At 43.8% G+C, this 23,493-nt stretch overlaps 1 protein-coding gene across 2 annotated transcripts in view; it reads left to right on the forward strand.

Moving 5' to 3' along the window:
* Positions 1 to 595: 595 nt before the first annotated feature.
* Positions 596 to 23,493, forward strand: part of LOC139411686 (potassium voltage-gated channel, KQT-like subfamily, member 1.1) — a 68,359-nt gene continuing 45,461 nt past the window's right edge. Inside the window, exons 1-2 of one of the 2 annotated variants that reach the window (XM_071158321.1) lie at positions 596 to 679; positions 10,629 to 10,719. In XM_071158321.1, coding sequence (XP_071014422.1) covers positions 618 to 679; positions 10,629 to 10,719 — 153 coding nt within the window. In that variant the 5' untranslated portion in view covers positions 596 to 617. The other variant, XM_071158320.1, reaches the window with a different exon arrangement.

The raw sequence follows: 23,493 nt of genomic DNA on the forward strand, positions 1-23,493 counted from the left end.
TACAGGACACATAAACTGCCAGTAGGGTATGGTATGCTTTCGTGGAGTTAATTGGTAAAGAGATGGGAAGAGCGTGTTGGAGAGAGAGAGAGATAACGAAAGAGGGAGGGGGAGAGAGAGAGATAACGAAAGAGGGAGGGGGAGAGAGAGAGATAACGAAAGAGGGAGGGGGAGAGAGAGAGATAACGAAAGAGGGAGGGGGAGAGAGAGAGATAACGAAAGAGGGAGGGGGAGAGAGAGAGATAACGAAAGAGGGAGGGGGAGAGAGAGAGATAACGAAAGAGGGAGGGGGAGAGAGAGAGATAACGAAAGAGGGAGGGGGAGAGAGAGAGATAACGAAAGAGGGAGGGGGAGAGAGAGAGATAAAGAAAGATAGAGGGGGAGAGAGAGAGATAACGAAAGATAGAGGGGGAGAGAGAGAGATAATGAAAGAGAGGGTGGGAGAGAGAGATAACGAAAGAGAGGGGGGAGAGAGAGAGATAATGAAAGAGAGGGGGAGAGAGCAAGAGAGGGGGAGAGCGAGCGAGCGAGAAAGAGTGTGTGCTGTTGTTCTATGCTGTTTTGAGGGGTCAACACTCACCAACTCAACACTCACAGCTGCAAATTATTGTTGTTCAATGCTGCCCAGAGGGCACTGCCTCCCCTTTTGTGCGATCAAGCGCGAAACAAGCACGCACAAGTAAGTCAACTGATGATAAGTAGTAGTCTAACCGTCCAGCAACAGGTAGGGACATTTCTTCCGTAATTTAACATGTGTCGGATACTTGCTCTACCAATGTAAGCTATTATAATAGGCAAGGCAGCGGCTTTAGTACGATTTTTGTTGTTGTTTTTTCGCGCACCGCATGCAGTCTCTGTTTTGTCCCACTTCATTTATCCACCAAATCCGCAATACGCGGAGACTAAAGCGTGTGTCCGTCCCATTGATGAGAAAACAAACAGCATGTCATCTCCAGACAAGACAACCCAAAGGAATGAAGTCCTGAATAACATACGGAGGTCCTCGATGGTGGCGGGACATGGGAGAAAACAGACGGAGTTTGAGATGTCACAAGCCGCGTCAGCCTCACAACCTGGAGCGCTTATTTCTAACAACAGGTTTCTGTGTGACGCCGAGGGCATCACCATTCACACAACTGTCACTCGACCGTCGGTGTCTCACCTACCCGGGCTCAATCTGAACCCCCGGATGTCCGTATACAGCACAACTCGTCAAGTTACCGTCAGCCGTGCTTACATTCAAGGACGCGCTTATAACTTTCTGGAAAGACCATCCGGGTGGAAATGCTTCGTGTATCACTTCTCGGTGTGAGTGTTTATAATGAATAACGTTGATATAACAAATAACACATGACTTGCATTTGTCAACCATGCCAAGTGCTTTGTGGGCGTTTTGCCAAATGATTCAAAGCAGTTCAAGGGCATGACACTAGGCTATCCTTTTGATTATTTCTAGTAGTCCTAACACAATACTTTACACGTCATTAACGGTACAATTATGTTACTGAATTACACTATAGGCTATAAACTGGAGGCTATATGTAGACGTATACAGCTGAACAAACTCCCTTCCGTATTTAATGAACAACATGGGGGCACTGGCGTCAGACTGCTATTATGTAGTATTGACCGTTTTGTCTGAACGTGGCATTTCTGCCAATCTCCATGGTCTGGTTTCCTGGACACATATTAAGCCTATGACTGGTCTAAAAATACTGTATATTTCAATGGAGATTCTCAGTTTAGCAGACTTTTTAGTCTATGGGAAACCAGCCCTATATCATCATGTTGTCTAGGGGAAACCAGCCCTATATCATCATGTTGTCCAGGGGAAACCAGCCAGATATCATCATGTTGTCCAGGGGAAACCAACCCTATATCATCATGTTGTCCAGGGGAAACCAGCCCTATATCATCATGTTGCCCAGGGGAAACCAGCCCTATATCATCATGTTGTCCAGGGGAAACCAGCCCTATATAATCATGTTGTCCAGGGGAAACCAGCCCTATATCATCACGTTGTCCAAGGGAAACCAGCCCTATATCATCACGTTGTCCAGGGGAAACCAGCCCTATATCATCACGTTGCCCAGGGGAAACCAACCCTATATCATCATGTTGTCCAGGGGAAACCAGCCCTATATCATCATGTTGTCCAGGGGAAATCAAATCAAATCAAATTTATTTATATAGCCCTTCGTACATCAGCTGATATCTCAAAGTGCTGTACAGAAACCCAGCCTAAAACCCCAAACAGCAAGCAATGCAGGTGTAGAAGCACGGTGGCTAGGAAAAACTCCCTAGAAAGGTAAAAACCTAGGAAGAAACCTAGAGAGGAACCAGGCTATGTGGGGTGGCCAGTCCTCTTCTGGCTGTGCCGGGTGGAGATTATAACAAAACATGGTCAAGATGTTCAAATGTTCATAGATGACCAGCATGGTCGAATAATAATAAGGCAGAATAGTTGAAACTGGAGCAGCAGCACAGTCAGGTGGACTGGGGACAGCAAGGAGTCATCATGTCAGGTATTCCTGGGGCATGGTCCTAGGGCTCAGGTCCTCCGAGAGAGAGAAAGAAAGAGAGAATTAGAGAGAGCATATGTGGGATGGCCAGTCCTCTTCTGGCTGTGCCGGGTGGAGATTATAACAGAACATGGCCAAGATGTTCAAATGTTCATAAATGACCAGCATGGTCGAATAATAATAAGGCAGAACAGTTGAAACTGGAGCAGCAGCACAGCCAGGTGGACTGGGGACAGCAAGGAGTCATCATGTCAGGTAGTCCTGGGGCATGGTCCTAGGGCTCAGGTCCTCCGAGAGAGAGAAAGAGAGAAGGAGAGAATTAGAGAACGCACACTTAGATTCACACAGGACACCGAATAGGACAGGAGAAGTACTCCAGATATAACAAACTGACCCTAGCCCCCCGACACATAAACATAACCAGCCCTATATCATCATGTTGTCTAGTGGAAACCAGCCCTATATAATCATGTTGTCTAGGGGAAACCAGCCCTATATAATCATGTTGTCCAGGGGAAACCAGCCCTATATCATCATGTTGTCCAGGGGAAACCAGCCCTACATCATCATGTTGTCCAGGGGAAACTAGCCCTATATCATCATGTTGTCTAGGGGAAACCAGCCCTATATAATCATGTTGTCTAGGGGAAACCAGCCCTATATAATCATGTTGTCCAGGGAAACCAGCCCTATATCATCATGTTGTCCAGGGGAAACCAGCCCTATATCATCATGTTGCCCCGGGGAAACCAGCCCTACATCATCATGTTGTCCAGGGGAAACTAGCCCTATATCATCATGGTGTCCTGAGGAAACCAGCCCTATATCATCATGTTGCCCAGGGGAAACCAGCCCTATATCATAATGTTGTCCAGGGGAAACCAGCCCTATATCATCATGTTGCCCAGGGGAAACCAGCCCTATATCATCATGGTGTCCAGGGGAAACCAGCCCTATATCATAGAATGTTGTCCAGGGACGTGGGCATACTGTTAGTGTTTCGGGGGCCTGATCTCTGGCTGAGGAATGTTCAGTCTGAAGACCAACCCCCAGTGCTCAGTATCTCCTCTCACTGGAGTTGATAGCAGGCAGCTAAACTTGGCAGGCTGGCTGCTTAGAGAGCAGTAGCCTGATACTGCCACTCCATGACCTGCTGGTGAGGGATGGGGGATGCCTGATGCAGGCTGGCTGCTTTGGGTGAGCCTGATGCATCAGGGCAGAGATGGTCCTGATGCATCAGGGCAGAGATGGTCCTGATGCATCAGGGCAGAGATGGTCCTGATGCATCAGGGCAGAGATGGTCCTGATGCATCAGGGCAGAGATAGTCCTGATGCATCAGGGCAGAGATAGTCCTGATGCATCAGGGCAGAGATGGTCCTGATGCATCAGGGCAGAGATGGTCCTGATGCATCAGGGCAGAGATGGTCCTGATGCATCAGGGCAGAGATGGTCCTGATGCATCAGGGCAGAGATAGTCCTGTTAGCACTGGATACCAATGGACCACCACTACAAATGCCCCCTTGTTTCTGCAAATGTTGCCTACTAAATAACTACTTAATAGATTCATTTGTATTTAGGCAGCATTTTCCTCACCTGTTTAGGAGGCCAATCACAGCACTGTCCTAATTGTGACATATCAGATGTTAAGAGTCTGGACAGTTGGGTTCTGACTTTCTAAGTAACTTTACAAAGCCAAAACCATCTTAACAAAGGTCATGTCTAGCGTTCCAATGAGGGTGCAAGGTAAACCCTTTCCTTTTTTACACTAAACACTTGTCTTTTCTTACTACCACTGGCTTTGCTGATAGCTGCTTTAACGAGGGAAGTATTTACTATAGCTAGGTGTCCATCCAATTGGCGACAGTTTTTCATGTGAATATTCTAAAAACCCTCATTTTCCCACCCACATATGTGTTTCCATCAAATGTACTTGTGTCAGATAAAAAGGCTGTGCGTGACGACGTGGTGCACATAAAAATACCCTTTCGCGCTTAAATTCCATGTACGGAATAAAAAAATACAAATTACATTGATTTCCATCGCATTTCGAACTGTTATAGTTTTCTCACAACAAAATGTTGCGTTATGTAGAGACTGTGCCCACTTTAGTATTGGCACGGTGTGCTCTAGCCAACAGCGCGCAGATACGCATATCCGACATTACATGATGAGATTATTATGGACAAAAGAGCAAGATTATTTGTATTTGTCAAATGGCAGCTAAGCATCGATGATCATGTCATCAGAATAAGACCTTTAATTTTTGGAGCATCAAACTCATCACCTTGCACTTTCACCAACCTGTGAATTTTTTCCTAATGTATTTCATCTGTAGCCTAATACACTGCCTGCTTTCCCGACGAGTCGTAGTGGGAGGACCACACAACAGGTTATCGTGTGACTCAAAGTTTACGTTGAAAAAAGCGTTTCCAATGAAATTTCTCGCATAATAATTCATTTTACCGACACAAAAAGATCCCACCTTGTCTATTTTTTTGTTCTTGTTGACTTTTGGAAAGTATACATAATTGTTTTCTGTTTCCATGTCAAGCCTGGAATGACTTTTTAATTGTTTTAAAATCCGAAATGTACTTTACTTACATGAAAAGGTTGGATGGAAACCTAGTTTATAACTGTGATATGTGGTTGTCTCACCTAGCTACCTTGAGATGAATGCACCAACTTTAAGTCACTCTGGGTACTAGTGTCTGCTAAATAACTCATGTAATGTTAATGTTATTTCATTGTTGTGTAACTATAAGAGTGGGAGGCAGGAATGAACATTGGCTTATCACTGACCCAGAGTGAGCGCTCCAGACAGAGTGCTATCAGGACTGCAGGACCTCCCCCACAAGAGAGAGAGAGAGAGTGTGTGTGTGTGTGTGTGTGTGTGTGTGTTTGCATGGTTGAATAGTTCCGTTACACCATGACCTCTGTAGTGTTGGCATGTTGCCTCAAGCTATGTGCTTGTGCTACTTACTGTATGCTGTTTACAATGCTTCCATTGATAATGACATGGCAACATTCTGTTGGATACCTACATTTACTTTCAGATCCTGAGATCATGACGTTCACAATGATTGAGCTACATAACAGGGAGACTGAGACCCTACACAGTGACACTGCCTCATGAAACTATCACCTTGTCCCTTCGCTCCACAAGCCAGCCGTCTATGACGTCACAAGTCAACCTGCCTTAGATGTGTTCTAGTGCCTGATAGTAAAACCTTATGATGTGATTACCTGTACACAGTGCTGCTGTCTACCCCTTTCTGCTCAGTCCTGCTACCCCCTGCAGACGCAGTAGACTGGAAGAGATCCTGCCCATCAATAATACATGGAGCTTGGAGACGTGATGCTTACAGTATTGTGTAGAGCTCAATAGGGCCCACACAGCCCACTATATGTTATTTGTATTTATTATGGATCCCCATTAGTTCCTGCCAAGGCAGCAGCTACTCTTTCTGGGGGTTATTATGGATCCCCATTAGTTCCTGCAAAGGCAGCAGCTACTCTTTCTGGGGGTTATTATGGATCCCCATTAGTTCCTGCCAAGGCAGCAGCTACTCTTTCTGGGGGTTATTATGGATCCCCATTAGTTCCTGCCAAGGCAGCAGCTACTCTTCCTTGGGGTTATTATGGATCCCCATTAGTTCCTGCCAAGGCAGCAGCTACTCTTCCTGTGGGTTATTATGGATCCCCATTAGTTTCCTGCCAAAGCAGCAGCTACTCTTCCTGGGGGTTATTATGGATCCCCATTAGTTCCTGTCAAGGCAGCAGCTACTCTTCCTGGGGTTTATTATGGATCCCCATTAGTTCCTGCCAAGGCAGCAGCTACTCTTCCTGTGGGTTATTATGGATCCCCATTAGTTCCCTGCCAAAGCAGCAGCTACTCTTCCTGGGGGTTATTATGGATCCCCATTAGTTCCTGCCAAGGCAGCAGCTACTCTTCCTGTGGGTTATTATGGATCCTCATTAGTTCCCTGCCAAAGCAGCAGCTACTCTTCCTGGGGGTTATTATGGATCCCCATTAGTTCCTGCCAAGGCAGCAGCTACTCTTGCTGGGGGTTATTATGGATCCCCATTAGTTCCTGCCAAGGCAGCAGCTACTCTTCCTGTGGGTTATTATGGATCCCCATTAGTTCCCTGCCAAAGCAGCAGCTACTCTTCCTGGGGGTTATTATGGATCCCCATTAGTTCCTGCCAAGGCAGCAGCTACTCTTCCTGTGGGTTATTATGGATCCCCATTAGTTCCCTGCCAAAGCAGCAGCTACTCTTCCTGGGGGTTATTATGGATCCCCATTAGTTCCTGCCAAGGCAGCAGCTACTCTTGCTGGGGGTTATTATGGATCCCCATTAGTTCCTGCCAAGGCAGCAGCTACTCTTTCTGGGGGTTATTATGGATCCCCATTAGTTCCTGCCAAGGCAGCAGCTACTCTTCCTTGGGGTTATTATGGATCCCCATTAGTTCCTGCCAAGGCAGCAGCTACTCTTCCTGTGGGTTATTATGGATCCCCATTAGTTCCCTGCCAAAGCAGCAGCTACTCTTCCTGGGGGTTATTATGGATCCCCATTAGTTCCTGTCAAGGCAGCAGCTACTCTTCCTGGGGTTTATTATGGATCCCCATTAGTTCCTGCCAAGGCAGCAGCTACTCTTCCTGTGGGTTATTATGGATCCCCATTAGTTCCCTGCCAAAGCAGCAGCTACTCTTCCTGGGGGTTATTATGGATCCCCATTAGTTCCTGCCAAGGCAGCAGCTACTCTTCCTGGGGGTTATTATGGATCCCCATTAGTTCCTGCCAAGGCAGCAGCTACTCTTCCTGGGGTCCAGCAACATTAAGGCAGTTATATACAATTACAAATATTACATGACATTACATTTCTTAACACTTTTCACAATGCATTGTGTGTGCCCTCAGGCCACTACTCTACTACCACATATCTACAATACAACATCCATGTGTTTGTGTGTGTAGAGTGCTTGTGTTAGCATGTGTGTGTCTTTACAGTCCCAGCTATTCCATAAGGTTCTATCTGTTTTTTAAATGATTCTACTTGCATCAATTACCTGATGTGGAATAGAGTTCCATGCAGCCATGGCTCCATGTAGTACTGTGTGCCTCCCATAGTCTGTTCTGGACAGTGGATCCCTCTTCTTCTCTGTTCTACTGTCTGCTTCACAGTGGATCCCTCTTCTTCTCTGTTCTACTGGCTGCTTCACAGTGGATCCCTCTTCTTCTCTGTTTTACTGGCTGCTGCACAGTGGATCCCTCTTCTTCTCTGTTCTACTGTCTGCTGCACAGTGGATCCCTCTTCTTCTCTGTTTTACTGGCTGCTGCACAGTGGATCCCTCTTCTTCTCTGTTCTACTGTCTGCTGCACAGTGGATCCCTCTTCTTCTCTGTTCTACTGGCTGCTGCACAGTGGATCCCTCTTCTTCTCTGTTCTACTGGCTGCTGCACAGTGGATCCCTCTTCTTCTCTGTTTTACTGGCTGCTTCACAGTGGATCCCTCTTCTTCTCTGTTTTACTGGCTGCTGCACAGTGGATCCCTCTTCTTCTCTGTTCTACTGGCTGCTTCACAGTGGATCCCACTTATTCTCTGTTTTACTGGCTGCTGCACAGTGGGTCCCTCTTCTTCTCTGTTCTACTGGCTGCTGCACAGTGGATCCCTCTTCTTCTCTGTTTTACTGGCTGCTTCACAGTGGATCCCTCTTCTTCTCTGTTTTACTGGCTGCTGCACAGTGGATCCCTCTTCTTCTCTGTTCTACTGTCTGCTTCACAGTGGATCCCTCTTCTTCTCTGTTCTACTGGCTGCTTCACAGTGGATCTCTCTTCTTCTCTGTTTTACTGGCTGCTGCACAGTGGATCCCTCTTCTTCTCTGTTCTACTGTCTGCTGCACAGTGGATCCCTCTTCTTCTCTGTTTTACTGGCTGCTGCACAGTGGATCCCTCTTCTTCTCTGTTCTACTGTCTGCTGCACAGTGGATCCCTCTTCTTCTCTGTTCTACTGGCTGCTGCACAGTGGATCCCTCTTCTTCTCTGCTCTACTGGCTGCTGCACAGTGGATCCCTCTTCTTCTCTGTTTTACTGGCTGCTTCACAGTGGATCCCTCTTCTTCTCTGTTTTACTGGCTGCTGCACAGTGGATCCCTCTTCTTCTCTGTTCTACTGGCTGCTTCACAGTGGATCCCTCTTATTCTCTGTTTTACTGGCTGCTGCACAGTGGATCCCTCTTCTTCTCTGTTCTACTGGCTGCTGCACAGTGGATCCCTCTTCTTCTCTGTTTTACTGGCTGCTTCACAGTGGATCCCTCTTCTTCTCTGTTTTACTGGCTGCTGCACAGTGGATCCCTCTTCTTCTCTGTTCTACTGGCTGCTGCACAGTGGATCCCTCTTCTTCTCTGTTCTACTGGCTGCTTCACAGTGGATCCCTCTTCTTCTCTGTTTTACTGGCTGCTTCACAGTGGATCCCTCTTCTTCTCTGTTTTACTGGCTGCTGCACAGTGGATCCCTCTTCTTCTCTGTTCTACTGGCTGCTGCACAGTGGATCCTTCTTCTTCTCTGTTCTATGTGTGGTGGTGAGGTGGTTGGATTCCAGACCAGTCATCAGTAAGCACACCAGACATAAGGGGATAAGGGCCTCAATGGAACAAACACTAACCGCAAACAAAACAGCAACCCCTCTCCCTACAGATGTAGGACCTTAATTTGATAACTCTTTTGTTGTAGATAATTTTCCTGCACTGCAGGAAATGCAAACCAGTAGTGTATTTGAGTTTTAAAAAGGCTTCTAAAGTTTGTAATTTCCACTTAGAAATTTCAGACTTGATTTGCCCTATCCACATAATAATTCACATTTCCTGTTGCTGCAGGATTATTTTCCTGCTGTAGCAAACTGGCTCAAATTAAGATCCTACATCTGTAGTTTTGCTATAGGTTCATACGGTAGGTCTATCATTACTATCTGGCCACTGGTGTAGACCTACACAAACTGCTGGATATCATCTCAATAGGATTCCCATTGACTGAGGGAAAGTCAACTTGTCAAGGGGTGGAAATTGGCATTTACAACGTCATCTGCATTGTGTCTGGCTCAGTAGTGTTGTAGCAGCTTGTAGCCTTATCTTGTACAAAGAAAAGCATTTTATCTCTTGAGGACTCAGTGGTCTGATTGTTGGTTCAGTTGGAAAAATAACGTATGACCTTGAGATCAAAGAGAATGACAGGATGTTGTTGTCCTTTCAGAATGTCAGGGGTTGGCACGATAGTGGTATTAGAATGTGTGGATGTGTATTTGTCTATTTGTTTGTGTGTGTGTGTGTGTGTGTGTGTGTGTGTGTGTGTGTGTGCAGAATGTCTTTATGTTTGGTGTGAAGTAGGTGTGTTTGATCTGGTGACATATCTTTGGAACACCATCTACTGTGAGGCTGTGTTGAAGTACAGTAACGTCAGAGTCCACGTCAGTTGAGGCCTGAGTTCAGCTGAGGTAGCTACTCTCCTGGCTACAGGCCCACGGCTCTACCCTGTTAGCACACTGCACGGCACGCACAGAGAAACTGACTCCACAGTCAAACACACCTAGTGGCTCATGAAGGATAGATACTGTACATTATGTCGGTTTATGACTGAGAAAAAAACCACTCAAAGTGGGTTAACACCCTGAGTGTTTTAAATCATAGTTCTCAGATTAAAGTGGGTTAACACCCTGAGTGTTTTAAATCATAGTTCTCAGATTAAAGTGGGTTAACACCATGAGTGTTTTAAATCATAGTTCTCAGATTAAAGTGGGTTAACACCCTGATTGTTTTAAGTAATAGCTCTGAATTTAAAGTGGGTTAAAACCATGAGTGTTTTAAATCATAGTTCTCAGATTAAAGTGGGTTAACACCCTGATTGTTTTAAGTAATAGCTCTGAATTTAAAGTGGGTTAAAACCATGAGTGTTTTAAATCATAGTTCTCAGCTTTAAAGCTCCAATATGTAACTTTTGGGGGCGTCTGTGTATTCTCTTGACTGCTTTCAATCATTTCCCACATACTCTGCGTTGTTTTATATACCTCTCCACGTCTTACATAAAGTGATTTGATTATTGTTCTGTCCTGCAGGTTCCTCATCGTGCTTGCCTGTCTAATCCTCAGTGTGCTCTCTACTATAGGGCAGTACCAGGCTCTGGCACATGGCACTCTCTTCTGGGTGGTGAGTTCTTATATTATTATATACTCTACTATAGGGCAGTACCAGGCTCTGACACTCTCTTCTGGGTGGTAAGTTCTTATATTATTATATACTCTACTATAGGTCAGTACCAGTCTCTGACACTCTCTTCTGGGTGGTAAGTTATTATATACTCTACTATAGGGCAGTACCAGGCTCTGGCACTCTCTTCTGGGTGGGGAGTTCTTATATTATTATAGACTCTACTATAGGGCAGTACCAGGCTCTGACACTCTCTTCTGGGTGGTGAGTTCTTATATTATTATATACTCTACTATAAGGCAGTACCAGGCTCTGACACTCTCTTCTGGGTGGTGAGTTCTTATATTATTATATACTCTACTATAGGGCAGTACCAGGCTCTGGCACTCTCTTCTGGGTGGTGAGTTCTTATATTATTATATACTCTACTATAGGGCAGTACCAGGCTCTGACACTCTCTTCTGGGTGGTGAGTTATTATATTATTATATACTCTACTATAGGGCAGTACCAGTCTCTGACACTCTCTTCTGGGTGGGGAGTTATTATATTATTATATACTCTACTATAGGGCAGTACCAGTCTCTGACACTCTCTTCTGGGTGGGGAGTTATTATATTATTATATACTCTACTATAGGGCAGTACCAGGCTCTGACACTCTCTTCTGGGTGGTGAGTTCTTATATTATTATATACTCTACTATAGGGCAGTACCAGGCTCTGACACTCTCTTCTGGGTGGTGAGTTCTTATATTATTATATACTCTACTATAGGGCAGTACCAGGCTCTGACACTCTCTTCTGGGTGGTGAGTTCTTATATTATTATATACTCTACTATAGGGCAGTACCAGGCTCTGGCACTCTCTTCTGGGTGGGGAGTTATTATATACTCTACTATAGGGCAGTACCAGGCTCTGGCACTCTCTTCTGGGTGGGGAGTTAGTATATACTCTACTATAGGGCAGTACCAGGCTCTGACACTCTCTTCTGGGTGGGGAGTTATTATATTATTATATACTCTACTATAGGGCAGTACCAGGCTCTGACACTCTCTTCTGGGTGGTGAGTTCTTATATTATTATATACTCTACTATAGGGCAGTACCAGGCTCTGACACTCTCTTCTGGGTGGGGAGTTCTTATATTATTATATACTCTACTATAGGGCAGTACCAGGCTCTGACACTCTCTTCTGGGTGGTGAGTTCTTATATTATTATATACTCTACTATAGGGCAGTACCAGGCTCTGGCACTCTCTTCTGGGTGGTGAGTTCTTATATTATTATATACTCTACTATAGGGCAGTACCAGGCTCTGACACTCTCTTCTGGGTGGTGAGTTATTATATTATTATATACTCTACTATAGGGCAGTACCAGTCTCTGACACTCTCTTCTGGGTGGGGAGTTATTATATTATTATATACTCTACTATAGGGCAGTACCAGTCTCTGACACTCTCTTCTGGGTGGGGAGTTATTATATTATTATATACTCTACTATAGGGCAGTACCAGGCTCTGACACTCTCTTCTGGGTGGTGAGTTCTTATATTATTATATACTCTACTATAGGGCAGTACCAGGCTCTGACACTCTCTTCTGGGTGGTGAGTTCTTATATTATTATATACTCTACTATAGGGCAGTACCAGGCTCTGACACTCTCTTCTGGGTGGTGAGTTCTTATATTATTATATACTCTACTATAGGGCAGTACCAGGCTCTGGCACTCTCTTCTGGGTGGGGAGTTATTATATACTCTACTATAGGGCAGTACCAGGCTCTGGCACTCTCTTCTGGGTGGGGAGTTAGTATATACTCTACTATAGGGCAGTACCAGGCTCTGACACTCTCTTCTGGGTGGGGAGTTATTATATTATTATATACTCTACTATAGGGCAGTACCAGGCTCTGACACTCTCTTCTGGGTGGTGAGTTCTTATATTATTATATACTCTACTATAGGGCAGTACCAGGCTCTGACACTCTCTTCTGGGTGGGGAGTTCTTATATTATTATATACTCTACTATAGGGCAGTACCAGGCTCTGACACTCTCTTCTGGGTGGTGAGTTCTTATATTATTATATACTCTAATATAGGGCAGTACCAGGCTCTGGCACTCTCTTCTGGGTGGTGAGTTCTTATATTATTATATACTCTACTATAGGGCAGTACCAGGCTCTGACACTCTCTTCTGGGTGGTGAGTTCTTATATTATTATATACTCTACTATAGGGCAGTACCAGGCTCTGGCACATGGCACTCTCTTCTGGGTGGTGAGTTCTTATATTATTATATACTCCACTATAGGGCAGTACCAGGCTCTGACACTCTCTTCTGGGTGGTGAGTTCTTATATTATTATATACTCTACTATAGGGCAGTACCAGGCTCTGACACTCTCTTCTGGGTGGTGAGTTCTTATATTATTATATACTCTACTATAGGGCAGTACCAGGCTCTGACACTCTCTTCTGGGTGGTGAGTTCTTATATTATTATATACTCTACTATAGGGCAGTACCAGGCTCTGACACTCTCTTCTGGGTGGTGAGTTCTTATATTATTAGATACTCTACTATAGGGCAGTACCAGGCTCTGACACTCTCTTCTGGGTGGTGAGTTCTTATATTATTAGATACTCTACTATAGGGCAGTACCAGTCTCTGACACTCTCTTCTGGGTGGTGAGTTCTTATATTATTATATACTCTACTATAGGGCAGTACCAGGCTCTGACACTCTCTTCTGGGTGGTGAGTTATTATATACTCTACTATAGGGCAGTACCAGGCTCTGGCACATGGCACTCTCTTCTGGGTGGTGAGTTCTTATATTATTATATACTCCACTATAGGTCAGTACCAGGCTCTGGCACTCTCTTCTGGGTGGGGAGTTCTTATATTATTATATACTCTACTATAGGGCAGTACCAGGCTCTGACACTCTCTTCTGGGTGGTGAGTTATTATATACTCTACTATAGGGCAGTACCAGGCTCTGGCACTCTCTTCTGGGTGGTGAGTTCTTATATTATTATATACTCTACTATAGGGCAGTACCAGGCTCTGACACTCTCTTCTGGGTGGTGAGTTATTATATTATTATATACTCTACTATAGGGCAGTACCAGGCTCTGACACTCTCTTCTGGGTGGTGAGTTATTATATTATTATATACTCTACTATAGGTCAGTACCAGGCTCTGACACTCTCTTCTGGGTGGGGAGTTCTTATATTATTATATACTCTACTATAGGGCAGTACCAGTCTCTGACACTCTCTTCTGGGTGGTGAGTTCTTATATTATTATATACTCTACTATAAGGCAGTACCAGGCTCTGACACTCTCTTCTGGGTGGTGAGTTATTATATTATTATATACTCTACTATAGGGTAGTACCAGGCTCTGACACTCTCTTCTGGGTGGTGAGTTCTTATATTATTATATACTCTACTATAAGGCAGTACCAGGCTCTGACACTCTCTTCTGGGTGGTGAGTTCTTATATACTCTACTATAGGGCAGTACCAGGCTCTAACACTCTCTTCTGTGTGGTGAGTTAGTATATACTCTACTATAGGGCAGTACCAGGCTCTGGCACTCTCTTCTGGGTGGTGAGTTCTAATATTATTATATACTCTACTATAGGGCAGTACCAGGCTCTGACACTCTCTTCTGGGTGGTGAGTTATTATATTATTATATACTCTACTATAGGTCAGTACCAGGCTCTGGCACTCTCTTCTGGGTGGTGAGTTCTTATATTATTATATACTCTACTATAGGGCAGTACCAGGCTCTGGCACTCTCTTCTGGGTGATGAGTTATTATATTATTATATACTCTACTATAGGGCAGTACCAGGCTCTGACACTCTCTTCTGGGTGGTGAGTTCTTATATTATTATATACTCTACTATAGGGCAGTACCAGGCTCTGACACTCTCTTCTGGGTGGTGAGTTAGTATATACTCTACTATAGGGCAGTACCAGGCTCTGGCACTCTCTTCTGGGTGATGAGTTATTATATTATTATATACTCTACTATAGGGCAGTACCAGGCTCTGGCCCTCTCTTCTGGGTGGGGAGTTAGTATATACTCTACTATAGGGCAGTAGCAGGCTCTGGCACTCTCTTCTGGGTGGTGAGTTCTTATATTATTATATACTCTACTATAGGGCAGTACCAGGCTCTGACACTCTCTTCTGGGTGGTGAGTTATTATATTATTATATACTCTACTATAGGGCAGTACCAGGCTCTGACACTCTCTTCTGGGTGGTGAGTTCTTATATTATTATATACTCTACTATAGGGCAGTACCAGGCTCTGGCACTCTCTTCTGGGTGGTGAGTTCTTATATTATTATATACTCCACTATAGGGCAGTGCCAGGCTCTGACACTCTCTTCTGGGTGGTGAGTTATTATATTATTATATACTCTACTATAGGGCAGTACCAGTCTCTGACACTCTCTTCTGGGTGGGGAGTTCTTATATTATTATATACTCTACTATAAGGCAGTACCAGGCTCTGACACTCTCTTCTGGGTGGTAAGTTATTATATACTCTACTATAGGGCAGTACCAGGCTCTGACCCTCTCTTCTGGGTGGTGAGTTCTTATATTATATACTCTACTATAGGTCAGTACCAGGCTCTGACACTCTCTTCTGGGTGGTGAGTTAGTATATACTCTACTATAGGGCAGTACCAGGCTCTGGCACTCTCTTCTGGGTGGTGAGTTAGTATATACTCTACTATAGGGCAGTAGCAGGCTCTGGCACTCTCTTCTGGGTGGTGAGTTATTATATTATTATATACTCTACTATAGGGCAGTACCAGGCTCTGACACTCTCTTCTGGGTGGTGAGTTATTATATTATTATATACTCTACTATAGGTCAGTACCAGGCTCTGGCACTCTCTTCTGGGTGGTGAGTTCTTATATTATTATATACTCTACTATAGGGCAGTACCAGGCTCTGGCACTCTCTTCTGGGTGGTGAGTTCTAATATTATTATATACTCTACTATAGGGCAGTACCAGGCTCTGACACTCTCTTCTGGGTGGTGAGTTATTATATTATTATATACTCTACTATAGGTCAGTACCAGGCTCTGGCACTCTCTTCTGGGTGGTGAGTTCTTATATTATTATATACTCTACTATAGGGCAGTACCAGGCTCTGGCACTCTCTTCTGGGTGATGAGTTATTATATTATTATATACTCTACTATAGGGCAGTACCAGGCTCTGACACTCTCTTCTGGGTGGTGAGTTCTTATATTATTATATACTCTACTATAGGGCAGTACCAGGCTCTGACACTCTCTTCTGGGTGGTGAGTTAGTATATACTCTACTATAGGGCAGTACCAGGCTCTGGCACTCTCTTCTGGGTGATGAGTTATTATATTATTATATACTCTACTATAGGGCAGTACCAGGCTCTGGCCCTCTCTTCTGGGTGGGGAGTTAGTATATACTCTACTATAGGGCAGTAGCAGGCTCTGGCACTCTCTTCTGGGTGGTGAGTTCTTATATTATTATATACTCTACTATAGGGCAGTACCAGGCTCTGACACTCTCTTCTGGGTGGTGAGTTATTATATTATTATATACTCTACTATAGGGCAGTACCAGGCTCTGACACTCTCTTCTGGGTGGTGAGTTCTTATATTATTATATACTCTACTATAGGGCAGTACCAGGCTCTGGCACTCTCTTCTGGGTGGTGAGTTCTTATATTATTATATACTCCACTATAGGGCAGTGCCAGGCTCTGACACTCTCTTCTGGGTGGTGAGTTATTATATTATTATATACTCTACTATAGGGCAGTACCAGTCTCTGACACTCTCTTCTGGGTGGGGAGTTCTTATATTATTATATACTCTACTATAAGGCAGTACCAGGCTCTGACACTCTCTTCTGGGTGGTAAGTTATTATATACTCTACTATAGGGCAGTACCAGGCTCTGACCCTCTCTTCTGGGTGGTGAGTTCTTATATTATTATATACTCTACTATAGGTCAGTACCAGGCTCTGACACTCTCTTCTGGGTGGTGAGTTAGTATATACTCTACTATAGGGCAGTACCAGGCTCTGGCACTCTCTTCTGGGTGGTGAGTTAGTATATACTCTACTATAGGGCAGTAGCAGGCTCTGGCACTCTCTTCTGGGTGGTGAGTTATTATATTATTATATACTCTACTATAGGGCAGTACCAGGCTCTGACACTCTCTTCTGGGTGGTGAGTTATTATATTATTATATACTCTACTATAGGTCAGTACCAGGCTCTGGCACTCTCTTCTGGGTGGTGAGTTCTTATATTATTATATACTCTACTATAAGGCAGTACCAGGCTCTGACACTCTCTTCTGGGTGGTGAGTTCTTATATTATTATATACTCTACTATAGGGCAGTACCAGGCTCTGACACTCTCTTCTGGGTGGTGAGTTCTTATATTATTATATACTCTACTATAGGTCAGTACCAGGCTCTGACACTCTCTTCTGTGTGGTGAGTTCTTATATTATTATATACTCTACTATAGGGCAGTACCAGGCTCTGGCACTCTCTTCTGGGTGATGAGTTATTCTATTATTATATACTCTACTATAGGGCAGTACCAGGCTCTGACACTCTCTTCTGGGTGGTGAGTTCTTATATTATTATATACTCTACTATAGGGCAGTACCAGGCTCTGACACTCTCTTCTGGGTGGTGAGTTAGTATATACTCTACTATAGGGCAGTACCAGGCTCTGGCACTCTCTTCTGGGTGGTGAGTTCTTATATTATTATATACTCTACTATAGGTCAGTACCAGGCTCTGGCACTCTCTTCTGGGTGGTGCAGTCTTATATTATTATATACTCTACTATAGGGCAGTACCAGGCTCTGGCACTCTCTTCTGGGTGGTGAGTTCTTATATTATTATATACTCTACTATAGGGCAGTACCAGGCTCTGGCACTCTCTTCTGGGCGATGAGTTATTATATTATTATATACTCTACTATAGGGCAGTACCAGGCTCTGACACTCTCTTCTGGGTGATGAGTTATTATATTATTATATACTCTACTATAGGTCAGTACCAGGCTCTGACACTCTCTTCTGGGTGGTGAGTTCTTATATTATTATATACTCTACTATAGGGCAGTACCAGGCTCTGGCACTCTCTTCTGGGTGATGAGTTATTATATTATTATATACTCTACTATAGGGCAGTACCAGGCTCTGACACTCTCTTCTGGGTGGTGAGTTCTTATATTATTATATACTCTACTATAGGGCAGTACCAGGCTCTGACACTCTCTTCTGGGTGGTGAGTTAGTATATACTCTACTATAGGGCAGTACCAGGCTCTGGCACTCTCTTCTGGGTGGTGAGTTCTTATATTATTATATACTCTACTATAGGGCAGTACCAGGCTCTGACACTCTCTTCTGGGTGGTGAGTTATTATATTATTATATACTCTACTATAGGGCAGTACCAGGCTCTGACACTCTCTTCTGGGTGGTGAGTTATTATATTATTATATACTCTACTATAGGTCAGTACCAGGCTCTGACACTCTCTTCTGGGTGGGGAGTTCTTATATTATTATATACTCTACTATAGGGCAGTACCAGGCTCTGACACTCTTCTGGGTGGTGAGTTCTTATATTATTATATACTCTACTATAGGGCAGTACCAGGCTCTGGCACTCTCTTCTGGGTGGGGAGTTAGTATATACTCTACTATAGGGCAGTACCAGGCTCTGACACTCTCTTCTGGGTGGGGAGTTATTATATTATTATATACTCTACTATAGGGCAGTACCAGGCTCTGACACTCTCTTCTGGGTGGTGAGTTCTTATATTATTATATACTCTACTATAGGGCAGTACCAGGCTCTGACACTCTCTTCTGGGTGGGGAGTTCTTATATTATTATATACTCTACTATAGGGCAGTACCAGGCTCTGACACTCTCTTCTGGGTGGTGAGTTCTTATATTATTATATACTCTACTATAGGGCAGTACCAGGCTCTGGCACTCTCTTCTGGGTGGTGAGTTCTTATATTATTATATACTCTACTATAGGGCAGTACCAGGCTCTGACACTCTCTTCTGGGTGGTGAGTTCTTATATTATTATATACTCTACTATAGGGCAGTACCAGGCTCTGGCACATGGCACTCTCTTCTGGGTGGTGAGTTCTTATATTATTATATACTCCACTATAGGGCAGTACCAGGCTCTGACACTCTCTTCTGGGTGGTGAGTTCTTATATTATTATATACTCTACTATAGGGCAGTACCAGGCTCTGACACTCTCTTCTGGGTGGTGAGTTGTTATATTATTATATACTCTACTATAGGGCAGTACCAGGCTCTGACACTCTCTTCTGGGTGGTGAGTTCTTATATTATTATATACTCTACTATAGGGCAGTACCAGGCTCTGACACTCTCTTCTGGGTGGTGAGTTCTTATATTATTAGATACTCTACTATAGGGCAGTACCAGGCTCTGACACTCTCTTCTGGGTGGTGAGTTCTTATATTATTAGATACTCTACTATAGGGCAGTACCAGTCTCTGACACTCTCTTCTGGGTGGTGAGTTCTTATATTATTATATACTCTACTATAGGGCAGTACCAGGCTCTGACACTCTCTTCTGGGTGGTGAGTTATTATATACTCTACTATAGGGCAGTACCAGGCTCTGACACTCTCTTCTGGGTGGTGAGTTCTTATATTATTATATACTCTACTATAGGGCAGTACCAGGCTCTGGCACATGGCACTCTCTTCTGGGTGGTGAGTTCTTATATTATTATATACTCCACTATAGGTCAGTACCAGGCTCTGGCACTCTTTTCTGGGTGGGGAGTTCTTATATTATTATATACTCTACTATAGGGCAGTACCAGGCTCTGACACTCTCTTCTGGGTGGTGAGTTATTATATACTCTACTATAGGGCAGTACCAGGCTCTGGCACTCTCTTCTGGGTGGTGAGTTCTTATATTATTATATACTCTACTATAGGGCAGTACCAGGCTCTGACACTCTCTTCTGGGTGGTGAGTTATTATATTATTATATACTCTACTATAGGGCAGTACCAGGCTCTGACACTCTCTTCTGGGTGGTGAGTTATTATATTATTATATACTCTACTATAGGTCAGTACCAGGCTCTGACACTCTCTTCTGGGTGGGGAGTTCTTATATTATTATATACTCTACTATAGGGCAGTACCAGGCTCTGACACTCTCTTCTGGGTGGTGAGTTCTTATATTATTATATACTCTACTATAAGGCAGTACCAGGCTCTGACACTCTCTTCTGGGTGGTGAGTTATTATATTATTATATACTCTACTATAGGGTAGTACCAGGCTCTGACACTCTCTTCTGGGTGGTGAGTTAGTATATACTCTACTATAGGGCAGTACCAGGCTCTGGCACTCTCTTCTGGGTGGTGAGTTCTAATATTATTATATACTCTACTATAGGGCAGTACCAGGCTCTGACACTCTCTTCTGGGTGGTGAGTTATTATATTATTATATACTCTACTATAGGTCAGTACCAGGCTCTGGCACTCTCTTCTGGGTGGTGAGTTCTTATATTATTATATACTCTACTATAGGGCAGTACCAGGCTCTGGCACTCTCTTCTGGGTGATGAGTTATTATATTATTATATACTCTACTATAGGGCAGTACCAGGCTCTGACACTCTCTTCTGGGTGGTGAGTTCTTATATTATTATATACTCTACTATAGGGCAGTACCAGGCTCTGACACTCTCTTCTGGGTGGTGAGTTAGTATATACTCTACTATAGGGCAGTACCAGGCTCTGGCACTCTCTTCTGGGTGGGGAGTTAGTATATACTCTACTATAGGGCAGTAGCAGGCTCTGGCACTCTCTTCTGGGTGGTGAGTTCTTATATTATTATATACTCTACTATAGGGCAGTACCAGGCTCTGACACTCTCTTCTGGGTGGTGAGTTATTATATTATTATATACTCTACTATAGGGCAGTACCAGGCTCTGACACTCTCTTCTGGGTGGTGAGTTCTTATATTATTATATACTCTACTATAGGGCAGTACCAGGCTCTGGCACTCTCTTCTGGGTGGTGAGTTCTTATATTATTATATACTCCACTATAGGGCAGTGCCAGGCTCTGACACTCTCTTCTGGGTGGTGAGTTATTATATTATTATATACTCTACTATAGGGCAGTACCAGTCTCTGACACTCTCTTCTGGGTGGGGAGTTCTTATATTATTATATACTCTACTATAAGGCAGTACCAGGCTCTGACACTCTCTTCTGGGTGGTAAGTTATTATATACTCTACTATAGGGCAGTACCAGGCTCTGACCCTCTCTTCTGGGTGGTGAGTTCTTATATTATTATATACTCTACTATAGGTCAGTACCAGGCTCTGACACTCTCTTCTGGGTGGTGAGTTAGTATATACTCTACTATAGGGCAGTACCAGGCTCTGGCACTCTCTTCTGGGTGGTGAGTTAGTATATACTCTACTATAGGGCAGTAGCAGGCTCTGGCACTCTCTTCTGGGTGGTGAGTTATTATATTATTATATACTCTACTATAGGTCAGTACCAGGCTCTGGCACTCTCTTCTGGGTGGTGAGTTATTATATTATTATATACTCTACTATAGGTCAGTACCAGGCTCTGGCACTCTCTTCTGGGTGGTGAGTTCTTATATTATTATATACTCTACTATAAGGCAGTACCAGGCTCTGACACTCTCTTCTGGGTGGTGAGTTCTTATATTATTATATACTCTACTATAGGGCAGTACCAGGCTCTGACACTCTCTTCTGGGTGGTGAGGTCTTATATTATTATATACTCTACTATAGGTCAGTACCAGGCTCTGACACTCTCTTCTGGGTGGTGAGTTCTTATATTATTATATACTCTACTATAGGGCAGTACCAGGCTCTGGCACTCTCTTCTGGGTGATGAGTTATTATATTATTATATACTCTACTATAGGGCAGTACCAGGCTCTGACACTCTCTTCTGGGTGGTGAGTTCTTATATTATTATATACTCTACTATAGGGCAGTACCAGGCTCTGACACTCTCTTCTGGGTGGTGAGTTAGTATATACTCTACTATAGGGCAGTACCAGGCTCTGGCACTCTCTTCTGGGTGGTGAGTTCTTATATTATTATATACTCTACTATAGGTCAGTACCAGGCTCTGGCACTCTCTTCTGGGTGGTGCAGTCTTATATTATTATATACTCTACTATAGGGCAGTACCAGGCTCTGGCACTCTCTTCTGGGTGGTGAGTTCTTATATTATTATATACTCTACTATAGGGCAGTACCAGGCTCTGGCACTCTCTTCTGGGCGATGAGTTATTATATTATTATATACTCTACTATAGGGCAGTACCAGGCTCTGACACTCTCTTCTGGGTGATGAGTTATTATATTATTATATACTCTACTATAGGTCAGTACCAGGCTCTGACACTCTCTTCTGGGTGGTGAGTTCTTATATTATTATATACTCTACTATAGGGCAGTACCAGGCTCTGGCACTCTCTTCTGGGTGATGAGTTATTATATTATTATATACTCTACTATAGGGCAGTACCAGGCTCTGACACTCTCTTCTGGGTGGTGAGTTCTTATATTATTATATACTCTACTATAGGGCAGTACCAGGCTCTGACACTCTCTTCTGGGTGGTGAGTTAGTATATACTCTACTATAGGGCAGTACCAGGCTCTGGCACTCTCTTCTGGGTGGTGAGTTCTTATATTATTATATACTCTACTATAGGGCAGTACCAGGCTCTGACACTCTCTTCTGGGTGGTGAGTTATTATATTATTATATACTCTACTATAGGGCAGTACCAGGCTCTGACACTCTCTTCTGGGTGGTGAGTTATTATATTATTATATACTCTACTATAGGTCAGTACCAGGCTCTGACACTCTCTTCTGGGTGGGGAGTTCTTATATTATTATATACTCTACTATAGGGCAGTACCAGGCTCTGACACTCTCTTCTGGGTGGTGAGTTCTTATATTATTATATACTCTACTATAAGGCAGTACCAGGCTCTGACACTCTCTTCTGGGTGGTGAGTTATTATATTATTATATACTCTACTATAGGGTAGTACCAGGCTCTGACACTCTTTTCTGGGTGGTGAGTTCTTATATTATTATATACTCTACTATAAGGCAGTACCAGGCTCTGACACTCTCTTCTGGGTGGTGAGTTCTTATATACTCTACTATAGGGCAGTACCAGGCTCTAACACTCTCTTCTGTGTGGTGAGTTAGTATATACTCTACTATAGGGCAGTACCAGGCTCTGGCACTCTCTTCTGGGTGGTGAGTTCTAATATTATTATATTCTCTACTATAGGGCAGTACCAGGCTCTGACACTCTCTTCTGGGTGGTGAGTTATTATATTATTATATACTCTACTATAGGTCAGTACCAGGCTCTGGCACTCTCTTCTGGGTGGTGAGTTCTTATATTATTATATACTCTACTATAGGGCAGTACCAGGCTCTGGCACTCTCTTCTGGGTGATGAGTTATTATATTATTATATACTCTACTATAGGGCAGTACCAGGCTCTGACACTCTCTTCTGGGTGGTGAGTTAGTATATTATTATATACTCTACTATAGGGCAGTACCAGGCTCTGGCACTCTCTTCTGGGTGATGAGTTATTATATTATTATATACTCTACTATAGG

The sequence above is a fragment of the Oncorhynchus clarkii genome, chromosome 6 (genome assembly GCF_045791955.1).
Source record: "Oncorhynchus clarkii lewisi isolate Uvic-CL-2024 chromosome 6, UVic_Ocla_1.0, whole genome shotgun sequence".
Classification (NCBI taxonomy): Eukaryota; Metazoa; Chordata; class Actinopteri; order Salmoniformes; family Salmonidae; genus Oncorhynchus; species Oncorhynchus clarkii.